Below are 24,599 nucleotides of genomic sequence, written 5' to 3'. Positions count from 1 at the left end.
GAATGATATGAAATTTATTTCAACAAAATTCATATCTTTTATAAATATTGTAGATATTTCAAAATCATTCAGAAAATTCATTAAATTATTGTTATATTTCATAGTAATAAATTTTTATTATTATTATTTGTTTACAATATAAGCTAAATTATCTGAAGCATTGAATTTATATTTTTTTTATTTTCAAATTCAAATAAAATACAATAGACTTTAATAAACATTTTATTAGCATTTTATAAATTGAATCTATATTGACTTTTTTTAAACAAAAATTTTATTAAAAAATATAAGCTTTAAACTATAATAAAAATTACAATTATTTTGCAAAAATCTTAAATATAATTTAAACTTAATGACTTAATGACTGAATTGTGAATGAATTGTTACAAAGAGATGAAATAAAATTGAAGTCATTTTAATAAATCCAAGAAATCTGTGTTTCATTTCATTTACAATTTCAACGAATTCAACAAACAATTTGATAACAATTGTAAAGATATTTACTTAACTATTCAATCAATCAGTTTTGTAGTTACTTATATGTATTTCAATTATAATTTCATTTATAAATATTATATAAAAACAAAAATACTGTATTATTTAATACTAAGTACTATAACTACTGTATATACAGTATGATAACATAAATAAGCTTTTTATGAGTCTCGTTTCATATATTGTAATTTATACAATACTGTATATTATACAATTAAAGTCATATTAAAGTATAAATTATAATAAAAGACTAAATAAATGATAAACAAAAAATTATGATGAATAACAAAAATTGTATGAATAGAGCTTTTAGTTAAGTAATAAAAATAAGTTATGTTTCTAATACATTAAATAATTATTATTTGAAAATAAATTATGTTTGATAGTAATTTATAAATTATAATCATTAAAAATAATAAAATATTCTGTATAAAAATTTAATGCTTTGAAAAAAGTGACAATAAACTTAATAATTATGTTTCTAAAAGTTTATTATAATATAAACAATTAAATGGTATTATAAAATGAAAGTATTGACTATGAGTTGAGACAATTATTTTATAAGCGATTTAATAATATTGAATGACAAGGAATTAAATGACTTAAATGTTGTTAAAGTGTGAAAATTTTGTTGAACATCATTGAGACAATTATTTTGATGATACACTTAAAGCAATAGGAAACGGGTCTTAAAGCAAACAAAAAGATGAATCATTGAACGTCTTAATTGAATAGCTAATCAAAAATTGCGGTCAAAAGCGAAAACAACTAAAATAATAGTTTTGTTAAAAAATATTGACAATAAAAACATTTAAAATTGTCTAAAATTAAACAATAATTTATATCAATATATTTAAAACAATCATCATCAATAAAAAAATCAATATATATTTTATATACTAAAATTTAATAATTTTTGTTTGATTTAACTTATTTACAATAAAAAATTTAATTTAAAAAACTATACTCAAAATTTATAAATTATAAATATTTATTTTAGAAATTTTTACCGTAAAATTATTATTTGTTAAACACTAAATATATTAATAAATTATTTTTATAATTTAGTTCTACTTTATTTAATTTAAAACAAATAATTATCAATTAATCAGCAAAGGTTGAGTGTTTACTAAAATATAAATAGCATAAATACAAAAGTAATATTTGAAGTAATATTTAAAAATTTTATGCAAATTTTAAAAGGTTTCTATAATATAAGTAAAAACTAATTAAACTAACAATAATTATAATAAAAGTTTAATAGTTATTTTGATATCAAATTTAATGTAAAGATCTTAAAATTAATATAAATATAAAAATTATAAATAATTTAAATTAAACTCATATTCATTTAACATATTATTTTGTAAATTGAATAAATAATTATATAATAATCAATTGTTAATAAGTAAAATATATTAGTATCCTACAAATAAAAAATTATTAATATAAAACAAATATGATAAAATTAAGGTAATTTAAAATTTCTTAATTAAAAATATATTTAAAAGAAATTTAAAGTCATTCATATGATTTTGTAATTATAGTCATTTATTAAATATGCAAAAAAAAACTTACACTTTATTTTATAAATGAATAGAAAGTGTTGAATTGTTACAAATTAATAATCAATAAAACACTTGTTTGAATATAGTATGTGTGAAAAGTTTGCGCAAAAATATAATTATTGAAACATAATAATAATAATATTATATATTATTAAATAAATGTGAAACATTTATGAATAAAAGATGAATCAATACATATAAATGACAAAACTTTAAAACATTGAATTAAAATAATTTGAAATTTAAGAAATGGTTTGATTTGTGTTTTTCTATATATAATATATATATTAACAATACTAACAACACGTGTACTGGAAATGATGTGATGTGTTATCGATAGTAAACTTTAGGAATATATGAGAATATATTCTATAAATGAAGCGATGGTTTGACTGTTGGCTCAAAACCCAGAATAAAGCCTACGATCTCTCGATTCGTGTATATCTATGGCAACCAAAACACCGACTGAGCCTATAGTCTATACGATTGCCAAACAACGGGTCGCGCATTCAGTCAACGAAACACTCAATAATACAATTGAGAGATCAGTTGAAGATATTCAGTCCAAACATATATTTGATAAATTGCTTTACAATGAAAAGTCATTTAATGCACTATTATTTCATCTATTGATTGTTAACGAGGATTCAAATGTTTTTTGTTGTTAGAAATCATTTATTTTATTATATGTTATGTAATTCAAAATTACTCTTTACAATCATTTATTATTTTTTCAGTTAATAAAAATAATAAAAAATACTAATATAGTAAATGATTTAATTGATAATTCTAATTAAACATTGATTTATATTTTAGCTGATTTTTTACAATATAATAGACATTATTATCAAATTAAATATTATATATATATATATTGTATACTATTTATAAAATACTAAATAATTTTTAGTTAATATTTTATGAGAAGTCAATGAGATATTAGAAATTTGCTAATTTGCCACTAAAAGAGACTTATTCTAAATAAAGTCCATATTTATGTGTTTTAAATTTTATATAATAAATTAATCATTTTTAAAAAATCTGTATTTCCAAAAAATGATTTGTTTATAAACTTTATAAACATTATTAGTACTATAAAGTACAACATCATAAAAATAATTATATTAAAAATTTGTATTTATATCTATCAGCAAATTTCGTTAAATAAAATATATAAAAATACACTTATACTGTATTTAAATTATTTTTGTATTATTAAATAAAAATTTTATAGTATATATTCTTTAAATATATAGAAAAAAATATTTGATTACTACTTGTGTTGAATTTAATTGAATGCTTTAAATCAATAGTCAATTATTAAGAAATGTCACGTTTAAAATTACATTACATTACATACAAATTGTTTCTTTATATTTAGTTTTTTAATGACATCTCAAATAAATACTGTAAATGTGGGTTCATGAATAAATGGTCCCATGTTTTATTTTTATTTAATTATTACATCTATAGTAAACAAATAGCACAATATATCTTTTTTAAGCAATCAATTTGTATTAAACATTTTTATATTTATAAAACAATTTGTATCTCAAGTATATTTATTGATCAAAATAATTACGGAAACCAAAAATTGATTATTGTAAAAGTGTTATATATTGGTGTTAATGGTTTTATAAGTAAAACATATAAAATTTAATATTATATTGGGTTAAAAATATTTTTTATTTACACAAAACTAAATGTTTATTTTGTTTGCAGAATAGTTATTTAAATATAGGTCTGGAATAAGTTTTAATTTATTTCCTAATAAAATTAAGATTAACTCAAATATATAATACAAATATTGATATATAAATGTGTAGAAAAAATTAGTTACATAAGTTAAATATAATTTAAATCATTTTTCATTTTTATAGTTATAAACAATGAGATAGTCATTCGTTTAGTATATAAAAACGTTAACATAAACAAAATGTTACAAAATTGGTGTTTCTGATTAATTTTATTGCATAACTTAAATTTGGTTTTTTTATTATTGAATAAACAAAATATGATATATATTTTGTACCAGTACACAGAGTACACTGTATATAATATATGAATTTTATGTAGAATTTTATTATATTTACAAATATGTAAATTAAAAATCAAACAAACAATATATTATATAACATATTATACTTAGTTTTATGACTCAAATTCAAAAGAGTAAATTACAGTTTAGCCTTTTTATTGTATCAATTGTCAAAATGACATATTCTTAATATTTATAATCCATTTATTATTTTTTAAAGTTTTGATTTTCAATGAATTCAATTTGTCAATAATAAGGTTAGTATTTTCAACTGATTTTAAAGTTTGATGATATTTTGTTTGTTTAGTTTATGTCAATAAACTAGTATTTGATATTTTCTAAACATATTTACTCTAAATTCATCTATCAATATATAAATTCTAAGCATTATAAATTATTAAATATATAACTATACTAATATATATAATAAAATAATTAATTAAATTAATTAATATAATTTATCATTAAAATAATTTTGTCAATTTTTAATTATACACAAAAAACCATACATTTTTTATATATTATAATATAATAATATTATAATATAATATTATATTATAATAATATATTTCCTGTTTATAAAAAAATAATTATTATTTTGATTAAAAATATCAAATATTCAATTTAAAAAGTTTAACATTTGATTGTAAACATTTTAACATTTAACAACTAATATTAAATTTGTAATTTGATTTTTATCGAAATATTTAATAAATTAAAAAGTATTTTTATTACTTTTACAAATTTTAATTTTACTTTTTACAAATAGTGCTTATTTTCACATAGTATTAACTTAAAAAACATTTTTTTTGCAAATTTAACTATATATTTGACTACTGCATTATTGACAAGTTTTGCAAATAAATGTTTTTTTCAATTTTTAAAAAATTGTTGTTACGGATTACTGAAATATAAAATTTTTTCGTTTATTAGTGTAAATAAAAAATATTATTAAAATTGTTAAAGACATCAATTTGCTAACTATCCAAATGGATCGGCTTAACGCAAATTGACAAATATTATTGCAATGGATTTATTTGAAAATTTTAGAATTTTTTCAAAACAAGATATGATTTTCTAAAAATTCTAAAAATTAATTAACTTTGGTTTAATTTTAAACATTGAATTCAGTTGTATTTTAACATAATTCACAATTATTGAGAGTAAGTATTTAAAATGTTTAGTAGTCTTCACTAACGAACTCTTTTTGAATGATAATATAAAAGTTGTAGCAATTGATGGCTTAAAGTTAAGTTAAATATAGTCTTGAGATAGTCTTAGTTAATCATTTGAATGTTTTTATTTGTTATTTTTTCAAAACATGTGTTCAGATTACAAATATAACTAAATAAAATTTAAGAAATAATTATAAAAATTCAGTTTAGTAGTATAGACATATTTTGAACTTATATATAAAATTATACATAATAATTATTAATTACTAATATAATAATATTTAAATTATATTTAAATTATATACTAAAGTATCAAAAGATTTGTAATAAATCATAAATTTTTAATCTTAAATAACTCAAACTCTATATAACTTTTTAAACATTAGTCTTTAATAGCATTGAAATTTAAAAATTATATAATATAGACAAAATCGCGGAAATGTTTATATTTGTATTTTTACTAATTATAGATTTTTTCCAGATATTATTTTAATAATATTTTGTATGTTTTAACATTTAATTAACATTTAAAGTATTTATATATTTGAAATTTTTAAATGTCTATTTTAATTATGTATTAAATAAGTTCAATACCTATAATCCTTTAAAAATATCTAAATTTAATTTTAACATTCACAACTTTCACAATAATATGTAATATCTTTTACTTTTTAATATTAAAATTGGATAAATATTATTTGTATTATATTTGTCACCATTTGGTTATTATTTATTTGGAAATATGAAAAAATGGCAAAAAAGATGTTTAGTTTAACAATAAAAATGTGTTATTTGAGTCAAACAATTAGTTTCCTCATACAGTATGTGTCCATTAGATCATCAAACGAATGGTTAACAAAACTAATGATCATTACTTGACTGCAGAGTAAATCTCTTTGTAATAACATTTTAATCGTACTGTTTGTGTGAAAAGAAAACTTACTGAACCTAAAAGTCAATTATTTATATATAACTTTAAGAGATTATCAGTATCTAAGTTATGTTACAAACAATGTTTAATATTTAGATACTGTATAACAATTAATATAGTAATATATTATGATAAATACATTTTAATTTATTATAGCTGTGTTATTGAAGTAATTCAAATAAAAATCTAAATATTTACATTATTTTTATTCATTTTTATATTTAATTTGTATTACAACAGAATTTAGTAGTTATTCAACATATAATTTAATTTATAGATTGTAATCTATATTAAACTAACTATACAGCTATTATTTTTTAACAATATTACAATAACTTTACATTACATATATTTGTAATATTTATCAAACTCTTGATTTGTTTGATTTGAATTAACTATAATTAGGTTTTATTTAATATAAAATTTTGTTTTCTTAAAAACACTTTTCTAATCATTGATGATTGTTATATAAGTTTTACGTGTATTGAAATTGAAATGGTGTTAATAAATGCAAGCGTGACATACATTAAAAATTTTGTCCCATTCAAAAATTGATCATGCTTAAAGCATTTTATTTTATCACTTTAATATATGTCAATAATAAAATTTATAATATTATATATTATTGTTAACATTAGTAAACATAGAAATAAAAACTGTCAAAATAATGATTTTAAAATTTAAAATGTTTTTAATTATTAAAATCGCAATATTATCAAAATTTTCGAATTGAATAAATTGCTTAACACTATTTTAATATTTTTTTTAATATCTAACTTATATACAATATATATATATATATATATATATATATATATATAAAATTTCTTATATGACTAACTTTAATTATCTATAATAATGATAATTAGTATTATGTAATATTCTATTCTATAATAGTCTATTCTTATTAAAAACAATTATAATGTTTAACTTGTATTATACAAGTTGTATATCGTTAAGCTATATTTCAAATGTTATACTCACGTAAAAGTAAATATAATGTATAATATACAGTAAAATTATATACATTTAAATTAATGTAATAATAAAAATATATATTAATAATGTTTTCATTGTGAAGTATATAAACAATAAGATTATTACAAAAATGTTTTATTTTGGCACTAATATTGATAAAATACATATTTCTGATTATAACAACATTATAAATAATCGGACAAATATACAATCATTTTACAATTTTACATAACTTATACAATATTTATATCTTTTAAATTATAATATTACGATAAAATTAATAAAATATTAAATTACAATATATAGCTATTAAACATTTAATTCATGGAAATATCAAATTATTGTTTGACATAACAATATTTAAATTAATTCTATATATTTACATACATTTAATTTACATAATTATTGTTTTTATATTGTATATAATATAAGATTTTTTTGGTAATTTTTTCATATTAATAAAAATCAGTTGTATGTCATTTAATTTTAGTATTTGTAAAAACGTAAAACAGCTATAAATAGTCTAAAATATACAATATATGCATTCATTATATAATTACATTAAGAAAATTTCATAAAATGAATTTTGTTATATAATATTAATAAAATTCATTTTTAAATTTATCGTTAAATATATATATTCATTACACAATAATTACAATACTGAAAAATTATAATAATAAGATTTACTTATAGTAATAATCATTGATTATGATAATTATTAAACAAATTGTCATATATTATATAATATTTATATCCACCAAAAGCAACAAAATATAATTAATAAAAATTGATAATTTATAACAATTTTTATTGTAGAGTAAACATATTAATGTAGTTTTAACTTAAGATATATAATTTTTATACCATTAATATTGTATTTTATGCTATAATTATACATTTAATGCATTTATTATAATAAATGTGAGGCGTTTACGTTGTCGTTGTTAGTAATGGTGAGAATGGGGTTTCAAATTGATTTAATAATTAACATATTGGTCTCATTAGTGTTATATTGTATTGTATTTATAATTTTGAAGAATAAAATTAAAGAATATTATTCATTAAATGAATTGATTTTTATATTAATTAAAGTACAGTATATTCACGCCTAAGGTTTTTGGACTCCCTTTTTGAAAACGGATGTCAAAGAAATAATACTTTCTTCCTCTTCGTCTTCCACTTGAAAACATTTGGCAAAGAAGTCTTCCATTGTTAAGTAAAAATGGCGGCGAACTGATTGATCCCAAGATTCTATAAGATCACTGTCTGGATATAACTGAATTAAAAAAATCAAAATATTATCAATCAAAAGGTTTTTATTATAGTTAACCAAAAGATAAATTTCTAAAAAAATATTAAAAAGTTTCTAAAAGAAAGGTTTCGATAGAATAAAAAATGAATAATATTGTGACGGATCGTATTATTTTGTGACAGAACTAATTGAGACTAATTCAATGTTTAGACATTCATAATAAAATTTGAGTTTTTTTTAATAAAAAAAACATTAAACTTAGAATCTAATAAAGCATATAATGTATATCAACAACAAATAGAGCTCATAAAACATGATATAACATAAATGGTGTGTAATATAGTATAAAAGAGTAGATATTTAAATTAAATTTTGATTAGATTTTAGGTGTTTTTATCAATAATATCATAAATATGTTTTTTGATACAAAAATAAATTTTATTAGGGTTAGCTAAATCCTGAATAAACCAAAATTTTAACATACTATCTATTTTCTAATTATTAATTTTGTATTCTCGATATTTGTTATCATGTAATACACTATAATTATTAATATTTTAATATTTTAATTAATTAATACTATTAAAAGTTAGAATATTACATTTTATTACATATATAATTGTTCATTATATATATATTTTGATTTCAGTTGTTTAGTAGTTTACTATATATAATATATCAATAAATAATAATTATTCTATAGGGAGATCCCATAGTAAAATTTGATGATAAAGTCAAATTTCAATATTTTATTTTTGAGAAATTTTCTAGAAATTTCTATTCAACAAAATCTAGTTTTTATGCATAATTAAAATAAAAATATATTTAAGAATTACCTGGACTTTAAATTGGACTGAATTTTCAGTTAAGCTTTTCATTAAAAGCATGGAGTGATGGATATTAACTCTTTTATCGGCCGTCCCGTGAACCAGAAGAAAGGTTTTGCCCTTAAATTTGGTGGACATGTCTGACATTCGCGTCAAATCTGTTTTCTGATATATCGTATCGATTCCGTTAGCATAAGGAAAGCCAATGTAACGCTCAGAAAATACTGAAACTGTATTTTTTTGTATTTTTTATCAAAATTTAAGATATGAATTAATCAATCAATAAATACAGTAAATATAAGAATTATATGATAACTCTTACAATAGTTCTTAAAGTTAGTGATGGGAGAGACAGCTATAGCACAGGTAATGCTTGGATTTTTTTTCTCAGATTCAGCCGCCAATAATGACACCGTTAAGAACCCTCCATATTCTCGACCCCAAACAACAATCTTGTCCTCATCGATATATGAAACTGACTTTTTCAGATAACTATTACATCATATTTATAACAATTTATTTGCATTAAATATATATAAATATATAACTTTATATATAAATTTAATTTTAAATTGAATTAAATAAATAATTACTTTATAGCAAATAATAAGTCTTGGACTTCCAGTTTACCCAATTCTGGCATTATATCAAACATAAATTTATTTCCTTGAAAACCAGTACCGGTGCCATCAATATGAATGGCCACATAATCTTTATGACTGACCAAATATCGAGACCAATCAAGTTTATGCTCATAATTTACCGATTGACCATCGGGTCGATTATTACTAATTAATTGATATATATATATATAATGAGTGAATATTAATAATTGTTAAATAATAAATTAAGTAATTGTTAAAAATTTTCATACATCTCAATAACAGCCGGATATTTTGTGTCCTCATTTTCATCGAGAGTTTGTGGAAGAATAAGTTCAACTCTAATATTAAAACCTTTTCCGTTGGGAATTGTCATGTATTTCATTTTAGGCAAAGATATCAATTTAAATATATTTTGTAATTCTTCGTTATTGTCGAGAGTTTCGATGAATTTATTGTCGTCGACAGACATTAAATAAACGGATGGTATGTCTGGTCCTATTTGAAGCAATAAATCAATATTTTTTCAAAATTAACAAATATTTTATTATATTATATAAATAAAATATATACCCAAACACTCGGACAAATAGTATCTGCCATTAGGACTGAATACTGCATTATTGAACCAACATTTTTCACTTCTATTACATGACAGACAGTCAATCACTCTCGGAATCTTTGAATTCATATCCGTTACTGAAAATATGTGTCTAATATTGAAATAATTAAATTAATTTCAATAAATAATAATAAACTTTTTAATAGTTTGTATAATAAAATAAATACCTGATTCCCGGTTGATTGTATATTGTGGCTATAAAATAGCTATCAATAAAATTGTTGAACAAATTTGATTTAGTTAAATGAGTTTTATTTGGTTTAATTAGTAATAAATTAATATATTATATGAAATACTTTATAATAATGACTTACATTTTATTAAGATCTGAACGATAAGTAAGTATTTTGGTGACAACAAACTGTCCGTGAGTTAAGAAATATTTTTTACCGCTTTCCGTATAAATCATAGCGATGTGATCAAAGGTGCCGTATATACCGTCAGCGACAGGCAATTGAATAAATATATATTTTCCGTTATCTGAAATAATGGGCTGTTTATTGACAATAAGCCAACCCAACCGTCCAATCACTTGTTCATCAATTATTTTATTGCAAACCCAATTGTTCTCCTCTTTACAAATGCTAACAATTGTATAGTTTTGTGTTCTTCGCGACCAAATGACAGCAATACTTGTTTTGGTGATCCAAGCAATCGGTGCAGTCATATAATAGTCTAAACCTCTCAATTCATCCGGAGGTAAGATCTGTGTGCGGGTTCTCACATAGTTTGGTGCACTTATATCGACAACAGTTAGCGTCACTTTTGATATCTCTCGTCCCGGTTTAGGATACGGATAGTTAGAAATTCTTAGATTTTCATTATCATTGGATTTAAAATGATTTGTAGAATTGATGTCTCCATAGATAATATATGGCATTTGATCCACTAATGTGTTATCAAATGATGCGTAACAAAGTCGTGAACCGTCATTAAACCACCAAAACGCCAAATTTGTTTCAAGTATATGCTCTACATATACATTGTTTTATACAAATATATTATTTTTATGCTATTATCAACATTATTATAAGACTAACTGTTCAAACATACCCTCATACATTAGGTCGGGAACACCATTAAAAATAAAACCTTCCCTTCCATTGGACGTGATTTGTATTGGTTGATCTCCGACTCGGAAATACAAATATATGTTGTTTTTATGGATAACAAGCTATAAATTTAGAGAAATTATAATTTGTTAATTTGAAAACAAATATATTATAATATTTATAAAATGATAATAATGTCATACAAGTTGATTGGCATTTGGTGACCAACTGGCGTGTTGTATGTAATCACTTGAGTCGGGCATTAATAGCTGAACGACAGCATTGCTTTTGGTATCGTATATCACATATTTAGCTAAATATGAAAGACTTCCCGTCTTTTTTATATCACTTGCAATCAATAAAAACCTTCTGTCGGCAGATATACTAAATTTCTTCACATTTATACCATTTGTTCGCTAAATAATTAAATAAATAATATCTCAATCATTAAATCATATGATATGGTTTATATCAATATATTTTAATACCAGATGAATGCCATCCACTAAAACTCTTCTATATTTAGTATCGATATTATAGGTATAGAAAGTGTTGTTATTATTGTAATATAGGAGCTCTCGATCTGAAATCCAGGAGCCGTTGTATTCTTTATGTTTATAACCACTGATGAGAAAGTCATCTAAACTTAATCTGTGACTCTTATCATTTGCTCCAAAATCTTTTAAAATTAAAATAAATTACAAGATATAAAAATTATATATTTAGACTTTTATTTTAATGCTATTTATGCATATTTATTAAATAATCATTTTATGCTAATTTTAATTATTTAAAGTCTTGTAAATTATAATACATTTATTGCAAATACTAAAGCTTAAGATTCTTAATCTCATAAACTGATAGTCATTTAAGTTAACTAATGTTTATTAGAGTTGACGTGTTATCTAATAACAAGAAAACAAATATTGCTCTAAAAATAATTAATGCATTTGTTAGCATTAAACAAATAAAATAATCATTTTATGTGACCATTACAATCAAAATCAATAAATTAATTTGTCATTTTGTATTTAATTCAATAATATACATCAAATGTTTATTAAATAAATGTTTTACAGACATAAAAAATATTTTAGACTTACGCGGACTCAATAAAAATATTGAGAGAAGTATTAGCGAACAAATACTAGCAATAACCTGAAATTTAATCAATTTTATTATATATTAAAAGATTTATTTATATTATCAAATATATCTTATAATAATAATAATAATAATAATAATAATAATACCAATAGTGAGATTAGTATGCCTTTCCAGTTTCTCTGTTCAACTTCATTTACCACCAATTCCTATGTCAATAATAAATTAAAAAACATATTTTAAAAATCAACGTTATTTCAAAAGTTATTTTAAAATTTGTTTGTTAGCAAACAGTTTTAAAAATAGTGATATTTATAAGCTATGGTAAAGGAATACTATTTGCATTTAATTAATCATTATATTGACATATAGTATGAAAGAAAATAATAAACATACTTAAAGCTACTATAATAGTATATTTACCAGTGTTGGCAGATACAACAATTTGTATAATACAAAGCGTATTATACAGTATAACACAATGTATAATACATCTAGTGTTAAAAGCAAAGTAAACCATGTTTTATAATAAATTTAGATTTAATATTATTTTTTTATCGAATTTCATTTATTTTAAATTATTTCATTATTATTATTTAGAAACAACGATAATAATAATAATAATGCATTTCCTATCAATTATATTTTTACTTAATTTTTTTAATTAATTTTTTTAACAATATATATTAGTTTTAAAATTTGTTTAATACATTCAGTACATTGTATTAAACTGTATTCTATAAAAGGTCAAAATTCAAAACCTTGTATTTTTCAACCCTGATATTTACTCTATATGTTAATTTGATAAATGAGTTAAATATTTTAAAATAAAATAGTTTTTGTGTTTATTAATTAACTCTTTATTGTCGTCTAAATTATATACATTTTTATTAATCATTAATTGAAAGTTTTAAGTAAACTATTTGACTTTTAATCAATAAAATATGTTAAATATACTCTAAAAATATTGTTTTAAATAAATTTTAAGATTATATATGAATTTCATTTTGCTGTTAGTTTTAAATATTTTTTAATTTAATATTAAATAATTTAAATTTTATTAAAAAATTATTTTTATAATTTAATTAAATAAATTATATTTTAAAATATTAATTAATTAAGATTTATCTCTAATTTAATAACCTAAGGTTTATCTAATCATAAAATCACAATATGTATCGTTTAATAGACATTTTTATATCAATTCATTATTTTATGACAGTAAACACTAATATAATACTATATAAAATATAGATTTAATAATTTAATATATATTTTCTAGTGTCACCTAAATTCATCAAATGAAAAATCTTTTTACTGTAAAAAAATCTTTTATAACAAAATGTTAATAAAATTAGTAATAAATATGTTAACCAAATTTGATGTTTTGTGAATTACAGTAAAATGTCAATAAAATTTATTATTACAAAAAATAAAAGATATGAGATTAAATGTATTTTGCTTTAATAATAAATAGTTTATTTTGCTAATATAATGTTAGATTTTGCTATATTTTTTAGATAACGTTATGCATTTATTAATACAATAGTTATAATGAAAGATTAATAGTTATATGTTATTAAATAATAATAAATAAAATCAAATAAAAATATTCACTTCTTTTAATCCAAAAGATGGTGAAAGACGTCTGACGTCTTCAGACATTTTATAAACTGATTTTACATTTATTTGAAATCATAATATAATTCAATAACTTATTGCCTTTAAAAATAACATCAAAATAATAAAATTATTAAAATAAACAAATTTCTGAATCTATGATAAAGTCATTTACTATAACAATAACAAACAGAATTTATACGATCATTCAATTGCTAGTCTATATCTATGATATAATATATTAGAAAATAATTTATATAATCACTTAAAGACACAATAATTGAATATTTTTAATAAATTCTTACTTTTTCTTCAAATTCTTTCATTTTCTGTAAAATAATCCAAAAATCATATTATGATAATATAAAACATTTTAAATATTATAAAATTTTAATATAATTTTGCAAATATTGAATAAAAACAGAGTTAGCAATAGATGTTATAAAATACAATTCAATACAAGTGTGTTGAGAGCATAGTTGGAGCGCACATACAGTTCATTACATTATTATTATTACTGTATATTAGAGTACTATTGAACTAAAAATTGGATGCAAAGCGCAAGTGAAGCTCAGGAGACGTTAGATAAGTAAACGGAGGACAGACTCACCTAAACTTATTTAATATATAATATAATAATATTAAAGTTGTTATGGAAACATATCTTTCATTTTTACTTTAATATCATTGATAGTATTATTATTATTATTATTATAAATCTAATTAATATTGGAAACTAATATAACTTATTATATACTAAAATTAAATTTAAGAATTTTATATAAAACCAATTAATATAAGATTGAAATAATTTATATTTAAACTAAAGTTAGGATTTAATCAACAAAAACAAAATAATAATTATTAAACATTTTACAATAATTGTTGCTTTATTTGCTTATTACAATAAATTAAATTTAAATAATTAAATAAAACAATTATTATAATTAGTAATCAAGGTTGGAAAAATACAAGGTTTTCAATTTTGGCTTTGTAAAATACAGTAAAATACAGTAAAATACAGTAAAATACAGTAAAATACAGTAAAATACAGTAAAATACAGTAAAATACAGTAAAATACAGTAAAATACAGTAAAATACAGTAAAATACAGTAAAATACAATGTACTGGACGTATTTTACAATTATAGAAAAATTACATTAACAATGATAAAATATTTATTTTTTTATTAAAATTATATAATTTCAATATCGTTATTAGAATCGTTGTTTTCTAAAACTATTAAAAGTTAATATTAATTATTTTATTAATATATTTCAATATCAGAATTAAATTGAATAGCTAATTTCAAATTTTTTCAAATAAAAAAATTATTATTATTATAAAACATGTGTTTGTTTGTGAATCTTAGTATTTTTGTTAATAGGTGGCGCTAAATTTTTTATTGTAAGCCAAAATTGTCATGTAATTTACATTGTATTATACTGTATAATACGCTTTGTATTATACATACACTTTGTCTTTGCCAACACTGTTAGTAATACAGTACTAATATTACATTATTTATCATTTATTAATAAGTACTGTATTGAGACGTTTTTTATTAATAGACAAACAAATTTCAATTTCACTATATTTTGATAACTTTAGAAAAATCATGTGTTTGTCATTGAATTGTTTAGATATTTTTAAATAGATTTTATTCATAATTATAATATAATTAAATTAAATATCAATTTTAATAATGAATTTTAGGAAAATATGTTCAGAGGTTTGTCTCAAAAAATCAGATATTTTTATATAATATAAGACTTGAAGTAATTGTTTATCATATATTGGTTTACAATTTAGTTGTTTAAAACAAATTTCATTTTCCGATCGATATCTCAAATATCGATAAAACCCGAGACAAGGATTCAGGACATTCTTCGGCAACACTTCCCGAAGGCCACCGAAATTGAGGTGAAGGACATATCGGGCGGTTGTGGCGCTATGTTTGAGATATACGTCCAGACAATTGAGTTCACGGGTCTTAACACACTTAAGCAACATATTATGGTTAATAAGGTTTGCTTTCAATCATTTTGTATATCATTTTATATACGTTTATCACTAAATATTAGGCACTTAATCAACAAATCAAAGATATGCACGGAATCAGGATTTATACATCACTTCCGCAAAAGTAGTCATATATATACATCACTGGACATCAATTGATTTATAATGGACTCAATTTTGTCAAATTAATTTACAATAAATTTATAAAATTTTACAAAATTAATTAATTGACTGTCTTATTGTAAATTGAAAATCATTGCAAAGTTTTATTTCATCACTACTGTACTGATCTGTAGATAATAACATATTTTTAAAAATTCAAATTAATTTTTATTAATAAAATTGACAAACTTTAATATTTTAATAAAAGCAAATTACAGGGAAAATTTGTTTTTACATTATATTTCTATAAATTAATTATAAACTTACCGGTAGTTGCAAATACTTTATTGTTATATTAATAATTGTAAAATATTGGTAATTGACAAAATATGTATTATTAAATATTATCTTATATAATATCATACAAAAATTTTTTTAAAAATTAATAAATAACTAATGATTTTTTAAAAGCTTCAAATACTGTATTATATAATAATAATTGAGATATAAAATTGAAAATTGATTGTAAAAATAGTGTATCTCTTAGACTCTCATAACTACAATACAGTGTATAATATATTGCATTCACAACATGTGATGCAATGTTTGTGTTGTTTTGATTGCAATTATGTTAAGAAAAGTCAGTAATTCAATCAATTGTCGACTTTTGATAACTAAACGATACATCGGTTCACAAGTGGTTAAACCAAACGAACGGTTAGTTAAAAACAATACACAAAATGGCCAACAATTGGCCACAAACTACGGTAACAATGAATTGAATAAAAATGAAGAACAAATGGAAATTCAAGTGAAAGAAATGTTGGATCAAGTGATCAAAAAAGATAAGGAAATGGACAGAGAATGGCAACTAAATGTATATAACGACCACAAGAAGTTACATAACGTGATTACCCATCCGTCCTCATGGGTTCACCAAAGATTAGACCTTTTCATGTTTCTCGTCTCTCATTTTAAGCCCGACTGGTCTTTGAGTGGTTGGAAGAAAAGACTTAAAAATTATATTCATTACAGAGAGAAAAATATGCAACAATTTAATCCTAAACGACACGCGGATCTCGGTTTGTGACATCTGTTAGTTATAGACAATAGTTATCATATTTGATCCATTCATCCATAGGTCCAGAGCTTGCAATCGCAAACTTCGTGATCGATAGGGGAGGGAAAGTCAAGTTTACACGTTTGTCATATTATTATACATTTTATGATTAATTATATTTAATAATCAATTTGTTTTTAATTAACAGATTCGCCTAATTCTTGGGCAACAAAATTATCACATTTTCCTAGACGTTATGATCCACGATATAGATTGTTATCAGTGGACTCTTCGAGTTAGTGCTTTTAATGGTCACTAATTTGATAAATAAGTTATAATCTATTATTTAATTTTATTTTTAGATTTAAAGCTCAGATATGAATCATTGGACAACTTTGTTGAGATGTATTCACTGCAAGAATTAGATCTTTCGGACAATTTATTGGACGACTGGGCGTGCGATAAGTTGTCGCGACTTTTTAGGAACAGTACTCTTCATACACTAAACTTATCAAACAATCCGATGATCACTCACAGGGGTATTGAAAAATTACATTGGATTAGGTCTCTGAATAAGTTAACCATCACTGGCACGGCTGCCGCTAACTATCCATTTCTCGACCTATTAGTGCTTAGTTTTAATGATTTAATACCCGATTGTCAGATCATTACTTAAATTTTTAGTTAATAATAATTATTAGAGATTTAATTGATAATAAAATATTAGTTAACTATTGATTTACCGGTAATTTTATTTCAATAAATTATTTAAAAGTAACGCTATTTGTGTTAAAAGAGTACAAATTGTCAAAAGTCATTGCATTGAAATGTGCGATAGTGTGAAACGTTTCTCAAAAAAAGTAACGATTTATGTGAGAGCTATGTGCGGGTGAATGCATTGAATGACAATTAGGGGGACTATTGGGGACACAAATTGAAATAATGATAACGTTGTCATTAAGTTGTAGTCCGAGACAAATGTATTGAATGTTATATTCAATGCTTTATTACATTAAGCGTTGCATTCATTGAACGATTGTTTCGCCATTTTATAGCATAAGTGACTCACTATTGCATTGATTGCATACTCAGTGAAGACAAACAAGACATCACTTCTTTGATTGCAATCAATTCATTGTTTGGTCATTTGGTGGACACAATCAGTGCTGTATGTCTGGCATTCAAAACTTGAAAACATTTGGTAATTATGTCTGAATGTCAATGTAAACGACCATTTGATTTGACCTCTTGTTTATTATCTCATCATTAGATCCATTCGCCGATGCGATTAAAGCGGATGACAGCGGTGTTCAGGACGGACTGATACACGTGAGAATACAACAAAGAAACGGCAGAAAAACACTGACCACTGTTCAAGGGATATCTGACAACTACGACAAGAAGAAGATTGTCAAGGCATGCAAGAAGGTGTGTGTTGTCATCGTTGTCACCATTTCTTGTTTGTTAATCAATTGATACTAATGTTTGAATTGTTTTTTTTTCGATATCAGGAGTTTGCTTGTAACGGAACAGTTGTCGATCACCCAGAATATGGAGAAGTGATTCAACTACAGGGAGATCAACGAAACAATATTTGCCAATTCTTGACAAAAGTGAAGATCGCAAAACCAGAACAGCTTAAAATCCACGGTTTCTGAACACAACAACTCATCTTCAGGACATTGATTCCCATTTATTAAATGATTGATGCGTTGATTGATCGGCCCTTTTATATTATATTTATATGATTACTCTTTATATTAAATTAATGTTTCAGATTATATTTGCAATTATTGTCTCATAATAAAGCATAAAATGTAACCATTAATAACTGTTTGCTAATATATCGATAGTTTTTTTTAATTCAATCACAGATTGATGTAAAACAGGCATTAATAATATCATTATTCCGTAGTAAACGGTACACAAAACTATCGATATATTAATGGATTTGATAACTAGTTTAAGGTTTTTGGTATTAAATTTTTTATACTTAGATAATAAAGTTAAGACTCATTTTCCAAATTATTTAAATTGACTTTAATCTTAATTAGGATAATTAAAATTATAGGTTAAAATGTTATTATTACTATCAATTATATATATTTTTATAAATCAATATTATTTTGTTACTCCAATTATCAAAAAAAAAACATTGTATTAAAACAATGACTTTAAAGGGCTGACCATTTTTGTACTCCAAATATTGTTTTTAATAACTAAATGTATTAATTATATATAAATATATGATAATGTTTTGTTAAACTGTGTTTGTGTTATGAATCCTTTTTTCATATATCAGAAACTTTAAATAACTTAAATTTAAATATTTTATATTAACTTCCAAGTGATTTGTTTGGTTACTTATTAATTTGGTTAAGTTTAATATTATTACCGTAAATATCACTATACCTACGATAATATACATATTAATGTATCACATATACAGTAGTTATAAAATATAAAAAATTTATCATCTTAAAAGATTAAAAAGTATTAAAAAAGTCAAATACTTGGTAAAAATCATAAATTAAAATACCTGTAATTATTTATGATAATTAAGTAATTGTTTTAATTATACTCTTTATTCTCATAATAAATATTTTTAAATAAACATAACATAAAATCAATTAAAAACAATTAGCAAATTACATAATAAGGCGAATGAATTGAATGATTAAAATTTTAAATAACATAAATAATAAAATTGTTTTGTTTGTCATCACATTATCTTCTTTTTAGTTGCGGTATACCTTTCCTGATAGGCTTCATAGCCATTCATATGATGTAAATCCTTGAGTTCAAAGAGGTTGCCGTCGACGGCCAACAGCGATATCTTTGAGTTCTTCAGTATGTTATCAGTGATAGCCGATAGTTGTAAACAGTTTTCGTCTAATCTCAATATCTTAAGCTTTGGACACTCGGCTATTGATTCACTGATAACTGATATCTGGTTTTGATTTAGATTTAGTTCAGAAACATTAAGGTATTTAACTTCTTCAGTGATTTCAGTAATTTTATTGTGAGACAAGTCTATGACATCTAAATGCTTGAGATTAGAGAAGACAGTGGGAAATGCTGTCAACTCATTGCCAGACAATTGAACCGATCGTAAGTTTATTAGTTTGGACATCGATTGTGGCAACTGTTTAATAATATTGTTACTCAAAGACAGTACTTCCAGTTTCATTAAATTGCTAATCTCTGGTGGTATTGATACCAATCGGTTATTGTTTAATGACAATGACTTAAGATTATTAAATTGACCGATAAGTGGAGGAATAGTCTTAAGTTTATTGTATGACAAGTCCAGAGTCCTTAGATTAGCACTTAATTTGATTAAATCTGTGGGGAATTCAGTGATATTAGTCCGACTTAACTGAAAAACACCGGTCCTCTCGGCGTTAGACATATGAGACTTTAATGACGAAGAGTTACCCATCGCTGACCACAAGTTAATGTGTCGACCGATCACTCAATTGATTATCACTTCATTCAATAAATCAGTTGACAATTGATTGCAACAATCGTTGACTCAAATCAATCAAAACGTTAAAAACGTCTCAAATTGTAATCAAAAAATAGTATTAAAATGTTTACAAAATATGTGTTCAAATATCAGACGTTTTGTTTGAATAGTATTTTGTATGCAAAACATTGACTGCAATATTGATATTATTGTAAACATTGTTTTGTAATCATTATATGAAATCAATTGATTGTTAAGTTAATCAATGGGACAGTCATTGGGAGCCAAACGGACCACTCGTTGGGATTTCTTGAAGAAAGCCGAGTGGGGATTCCCGGTCAGTACTACGGGTCCGACCGCACCGCGACCTCCCACTCATGGACTCCAATTGCCGCCCGGGTGTCATATTCCCGATTATAAACAATACCGAGTCAACGATATCCCTCAATTGCTTGACGTCCAGAAAAAGTTGGCCGCACGTGGACTCAAAGATCCGTGGCTTAGGTTTGATTTAATATATGTTTAAATTACATTAATAATGAATATCATGGATTAATCAATTGGTCAGGAATGAGGTCTGGAGATATGATCCGAAAAATTGGGGGACAAAAACGTGGCGTATTTGGGGTCTCGTGGCTCCCGGACTACTATATGGCTTCGGTCTGTTCCTCGTTGTCGTCGTGTGTGAAGAAACTATACTTAAGGACAAAGATGACCATAAATCACACCATTAGGTCATCGATTAATTGATTTTAAAATTGTCTTTAAAATTAGTTTTCTGATGATTTCAGTTAATTAGTAGTTATGTGTTAATCTATGTATAGATAATTAAATTTTAAAATAAAATTATTGCTGAATATATTGGATTTATATTATATCAAATAAATAGTAAATATATATAAATACATCCATTTCTATATTTAGGAAATATATATCCTTTTTTGTATTTTGTATATAAATTCAATATAAATATTATATTTGTTTAGAAATGAGCTGCAAATAAATCTATAGTTAATTTGATAACAATTGTGTTGAAACTATAATTCAAAAATAAATACATTACAATAAAACTAAAATAATAATACCGTACAATAAGTGCTAAATAGGTGCTTAAAATTTAAGACAATTAAAAAAATATTACCCGGTACTTGTGATAATTTCATTATTAATAAATTGAATTACCGGTAATACCTATTTTAAGCAATAAACCAAACTCAATAAAACTGCAGGTAATATAAATCAAAGTCTAAATTTAAAATTGATATTAATAGTACTGGAAATATCACTTCAATTATTAACTATTGTAAATCATTATCAAAATATATTAACAAATATATGATTTGTGCAATTAATTCGTGTCTTATATATTTAGACATCTAATTTGGAATCAATAGATTGTTCTTCAGCGACAATAATTGTATTTATGGTATCTTTTAATAGTTTATATCTCATATAGATTTCAGTCAAGTATTCCTTTTCTTCTCTGTCGAGGATTTTGATGAAATTGTTGAGTTCAGGCAATTCAAAGGCATCCCAAGCGATATCTCCCGTATCGTTCTCTTGTAATACTATTTGCTTTTCATCGACATCTTCATCGCAATCCAATTGTATAACTAATGGTTTCTCCTGTTCTCCAATACGTTTAAGTAAAGTCAAATCAGTTACCGGATCTTTAGTTTGCAAATAAAGTGCAAATTTTTGTGGATTATCAACAACTTTAAACTTTTTAAGCATAGCTTTAATCACATAAAGACTAGTGTTTTCACTGGTGATGTGTAAATTCTTGACGGTATCTCTTGGCATATAAAAACTAGTTAACGTTCGCCTCTTTATTAATGTTCCGTTAGTGTCTTCGTCATTGATTATATCATAAATAGATGGAGGTCTTCGGCCAGCGATCACATTAATTGGTCGACAAAGGTTAAGATGAACCCGAAGAAAGCCTCGGAATGATTGTTTGCTTTCATCTATTAAAGTAATTCCAAGACCTGAACCCATATTTTTACGTTTTTCATTATACTTATTAATTTTATTAATTAATGTTTGAGAGAAAATGGGTGAAGAAGAACGAGAAAGTGGTTGAAACAGATAATTGGTGTCATTTATGCGCTGACAGTCAATGCGTACTAAAGCTCGACATCGAGGGTGACATATATACTTGCAATGAGAACAGCGAAGATATTTACCAAAAATAGATTTTGATAAAGTATTGCTTTCGTCAACTATTGTTGTTTTGCTATTTTTAGCAACCGATGACCACATAAATTCACCGCAACTGTCGCACCAATTGGCAGATAATGTCTCGATTAGCTGTTGACAACAATAATAATATTAAAATTTGGTTATCATTTAAGAAACAATTTATTAACACATACTCTAAAGTCATGTCCAACACCACTCTCTTTGTCCTCGATCTCAACGATGCCAAAGTTGGCCAACTCTATCAATTCAGTAGACTTTAATGTGGGAATTAGAGTTCCGTTAAGAAGTCTGGCCACCGGTGTGTCAAATGTTTGCATTGAACTCATTGTCTTATTTTGATTAATGTTGTGATCAGTCGTTTGTTTACTACTGTTTCGTCTTCGGAAGGGATTTGAAGACAACATAAAGTTTTGGAAGATTAAAGTCGGACTGAAATCATTAATCCATTGCAACGAATTCATTATCGTTTGACTCAAGTGTTTGAAGTCCGAAGTGGTCGCTGATGTCGGCGAACCACTGGTCGAAGTCATAGGCTTTGCTTCGTTGTTGGTCTCATTGTTGGCCACTATCTTGTCGTCCGATGCGTTCATTTTGCTATTCAATTGTTGTATTTATTTACATACAGTTAATGTCTTCATTAGCCAATTGACAACAAAAATTTGATTCAGTAATCAATAAACTATTTATTATAATATCAAGTCATATGAAATCAATTGACTACAAAACCAGTTATAAATTATTACAATTGAATTATTATTAATGTTTTCAATTATAAATCAATCATTTAGTAACCAATTGATTAAATCAAACATTTGATTCAATATTATTAACTAATATATAACTAATATATGCATTAAATAAATAGACGTTTGAATTGAATATTAATTTAATAGCAATACAAATGCTATGAAGACATTGTAAATATTGCATACGTTTTGTTGCATAACATTATCATTCAATGATTACACTATATATTAGACTACAGTATATTAAGTATAATACAGTATAATATACTTTATATACTTTTGTCAATTTTATACTATATTATATACTGTACGGTATAATACTTTATTAAAAACTACTGAATGTTGTAAAAAACTAATATTCATTTTTCATAAAATTATTATAAAATAATTTGTAAAACCTATTCAATTTCACTACTATTTTGACACTTATTTTTATAATTAAATTTAAATTCTGAGATTAAATCTATTTTTAATGAAATAAATTGTAACATTGATATACAATAGAATTTATTAATTTTGTAAATAATTATTAATGTATAGATAAACATTTTCAAATAAATAAATAAATTGCAAATTAATTCATTTTTATACATTTAATTTTTAAAATTTCAGTAAAATCTTCATCACTTATGAGTACATAAATATATAGTATAATAATACTTTGATATACAGTAAATATAGCATTTAAAAAGCTGATACATATTTTAATTAATTATTTTTAGTACAATAG

General features: G+C 23.0%; 7 protein-coding genes across 7 annotated transcripts; 4 read left to right on the top strand and 3 right to left on the bottom strand.

Annotated features, from left to right (window-relative positions):
* Window positions 1-8,136: 8,136 nt before the first annotated feature.
* On the bottom strand, window positions 8,137-14,604 carry LOC128965581 (dipeptidyl aminopeptidase-like protein 6). The gene is made up of 14 exons (XM_054312292.1): window positions 14,573-14,604; window positions 12,797-12,856; window positions 12,647-12,701; window positions 12,032-12,222; window positions 11,747-11,959; window positions 11,545-11,665; window positions 10,806-11,463; window positions 10,659-10,697; window positions 10,443-10,582; window positions 10,142-10,367; window positions 9,861-10,055; window positions 9,590-9,759; window positions 9,277-9,497; window positions 8,137-8,464 (listed from the first exon to the last, which is right to left on the bottom strand). The coding sequence occupies exons 1-14, from the start codon at window positions 14,591-14,593 to the stop codon at window positions 8,297-8,299; spliced, it is 2,478 nt and encodes an 825-aa protein (XP_054168267.1). The 5' UTR covers window positions 14,594-14,604; the 3' UTR covers window positions 8,137-8,296.
* A 1,357-nt stretch (window positions 14,605-15,961) lies between these two features.
* LOC128965442 (bolA-like protein 3) lies at window positions 15,962-16,457 on the top strand. Its single transcript, XM_054312139.1, has 3 exons — window positions 15,962-16,000; window positions 16,081-16,296; window positions 16,353-16,457. The coding sequence occupies exons 1-3, from the start codon at window positions 15,974-15,976 to the stop codon at window positions 16,416-16,418; spliced, it is 309 nt and encodes a 102-aa protein (XP_054168114.1). The 5' UTR covers window positions 15,962-15,973; the 3' UTR covers window positions 16,419-16,457.
* Window positions 16,458-16,962: 505 nt separating this feature from the next.
* LOC128965487 (uncharacterized) lies at window positions 16,963-18,128 on the top strand. The gene is made up of 4 exons (XM_054312194.1): window positions 16,963-17,474; window positions 17,534-17,593; window positions 17,661-17,747; window positions 17,815-18,128. The coding sequence occupies exons 1-4, from the start codon at window positions 17,021-17,023 to the stop codon at window positions 18,126-18,128; spliced, it is 915 nt and encodes a 304-aa protein (XP_054168169.1). The 5' UTR covers window positions 16,963-17,020.
* Window positions 18,129-18,426: 298 nt separating this feature from the next.
* On the top strand, window positions 18,427-19,547 carry LOC128965649 (eukaryotic translation initiation factor 1-like). The gene is made up of 3 exons (XM_054312389.1): window positions 18,427-18,653; window positions 18,723-18,880; window positions 18,964-19,547. The coding sequence occupies exons 1-3, from the start codon at window positions 18,623-18,625 to the stop codon at window positions 19,108-19,110; spliced, it is 336 nt and encodes a 111-aa protein (XP_054168364.1). The 5' UTR covers window positions 18,427-18,622; the 3' UTR covers window positions 19,111-19,547.
* A 568-nt stretch (window positions 19,548-20,115) lies between these two features.
* On the bottom strand, window positions 20,116-21,029 carry LOC128965395 (leucine-rich repeat-containing protein 57-like). The gene has a single exon (XM_054312081.1). It carries the CDS (start codon window positions 20,892-20,894, stop codon window positions 20,175-20,177), a length of 720 nt encoding a protein of 239 aa, XP_054168056.1. The 5' UTR covers window positions 20,895-21,029; the 3' UTR covers window positions 20,116-20,174.
* A 59-nt stretch (window positions 21,030-21,088) lies between these two features.
* On the top strand, window positions 21,089-21,846 carry LOC128965344 (NADH dehydrogenase [ubiquinone] 1 beta subcomplex subunit 3-like). Its single transcript, XM_054312018.1, has 2 exons — window positions 21,089-21,425; window positions 21,490-21,846. Exons 1-2 carry the CDS (start codon window positions 21,187-21,189, stop codon window positions 21,653-21,655), a joined length of 405 nt encoding a protein of 134 aa, XP_054167993.1. The 5' UTR covers window positions 21,089-21,186; the 3' UTR covers window positions 21,656-21,846.
* LOC128965343 (ras association domain-containing protein 1 homolog) lies at window positions 21,838-23,770 on the bottom strand. The gene is made up of 2 exons (XM_054312017.1): window positions 23,297-23,770; window positions 21,838-23,231 (listed from the first exon to the last, which is right to left on the bottom strand). Exons 1-2 carry the CDS (start codon window positions 23,711-23,713, stop codon window positions 22,290-22,292), a joined length of 1,359 nt encoding a protein of 452 aa, XP_054167992.1. The 5' UTR covers window positions 23,714-23,770; the 3' UTR covers window positions 21,838-22,289.
* Between the last annotated feature and the right edge of the window lie 829 nt (window positions 23,771-24,599).

This window comes from Oppia nitens, unplaced genomic scaffold (assembly GCF_028296485.1).
Source record: "Oppia nitens isolate AA-2021 unplaced genomic scaffold, nextdenovo-longstitch-racon4-pilon3 scaffold17_pilon_pilon_pilon, whole genome shotgun sequence".
NCBI lineage: Eukaryota > Metazoa > Arthropoda > Arachnida > Sarcoptiformes > Oppiidae > Oppia > Oppia nitens.
This window is presented reverse-complemented; position numbering and strand designations above follow the sequence as displayed.

Excerpts from the sequence above, each read along its gene's own strand:
- LOC128965581 (XM_054312292.1), bottom strand. The coding sequence starts at position 14,593 with ATGAAAGAATTTGAAGAAAAA. Across the intron at positions 9,498-9,589 it reads CACTAACTTTAAGAACTATT|TTTCAGTATTTTCTGAGCGT; the intron begins GTAAGAGTTATC and ends AAAAAAATACAG. Across the intron at positions 8,465-9,276 it reads CAGTCCAATTTAAAGTCCAG|TTATATCCAGACAGTGATCT; the intron begins GTAATTCTTAAA and ends TTTTTAATTCAG.
- LOC128965395 (XM_054312081.1), bottom strand. The coding sequence starts at position 20,894 with ATGGGTAACTCTTCGTCATTAAAGTCTCATATGTCTAACGCCGAGAGG.
- LOC128965343 (XM_054312017.1), bottom strand. The coding sequence starts at position 23,713 with ATGAACGCATCGGACGACAAGATAGTGGCCAACAATGAGACCAACAAC. Across the intron at positions 23,232-23,296 it reads GTGTTGGACATGACTTTAGA|CTAATCGAGACATTATCTGC; the intron begins GTATGTGTTAAT and ends TGTTGTCAACAG.
- LOC128965649 (XM_054312389.1), top strand. The coding sequence starts at position 18,623 with ATGTCTGGCATTCAAAACTTGAAAACATTTG. Across the intron at positions 18,654-18,722 it reads TCAAAACTTGAAAACATTTG|ATCCATTCGCCGATGCGATT; the intron begins GTAATTATGTCT and ends TCTCATCATTAG. Across the intron at positions 18,881-18,963 it reads TTGTCAAGGCATGCAAGAAG|GAGTTTGCTTGTAACGGAAC; the intron begins GTGTGTGTTGTC and ends TTTCGATATCAG.
- LOC128965344 (XM_054312018.1), top strand. The coding sequence starts at position 21,187 with ATGGGACAGTCATTGGGAGCCAAACGGACCACTCGTTGGGATTTCTTG. Across the intron at positions 21,426-21,489 it reads CTCAAAGATCCGTGGCTTAG|GAATGAGGTCTGGAGATATG; the intron begins GTTTGATTTAAT and ends TCAATTGGTCAG.
- LOC128965442 (XM_054312139.1), top strand. The coding sequence starts at position 15,974 with ATGAATTTTAGGAAAATATGTTCAGAG. Across the intron at positions 16,001-16,080 it reads TTAGGAAAATATGTTCAGAG|TTGTTTAAAACAAATTTCAT; the intron begins GTTTGTCTCAAA and ends TTTACAATTTAG. Across the intron at positions 16,297-16,352 it reads AACATATTATGGTTAATAAG|GCACTTAATCAACAAATCAA; the intron begins GTTTGCTTTCAA and ends ACTAAATATTAG.
- LOC128965487 (XM_054312194.1), top strand. The coding sequence starts at position 17,021 with ATGTTAAGAAAAGTCAGTAATTCAATCAATTGTCGACTTTTGATAACT. Across the intron at positions 17,475-17,533 it reads TAAACGACACGCGGATCTCG|GTCCAGAGCTTGCAATCGCA; the intron begins GTTTGTGACATC and ends ATTCATCCATAG. Across the intron at positions 17,748-17,814 it reads GTTATCAGTGGACTCTTCGA|ATTTAAAGCTCAGATATGAA; the intron begins GTTAGTGCTTTT and ends TTTTATTTTTAG.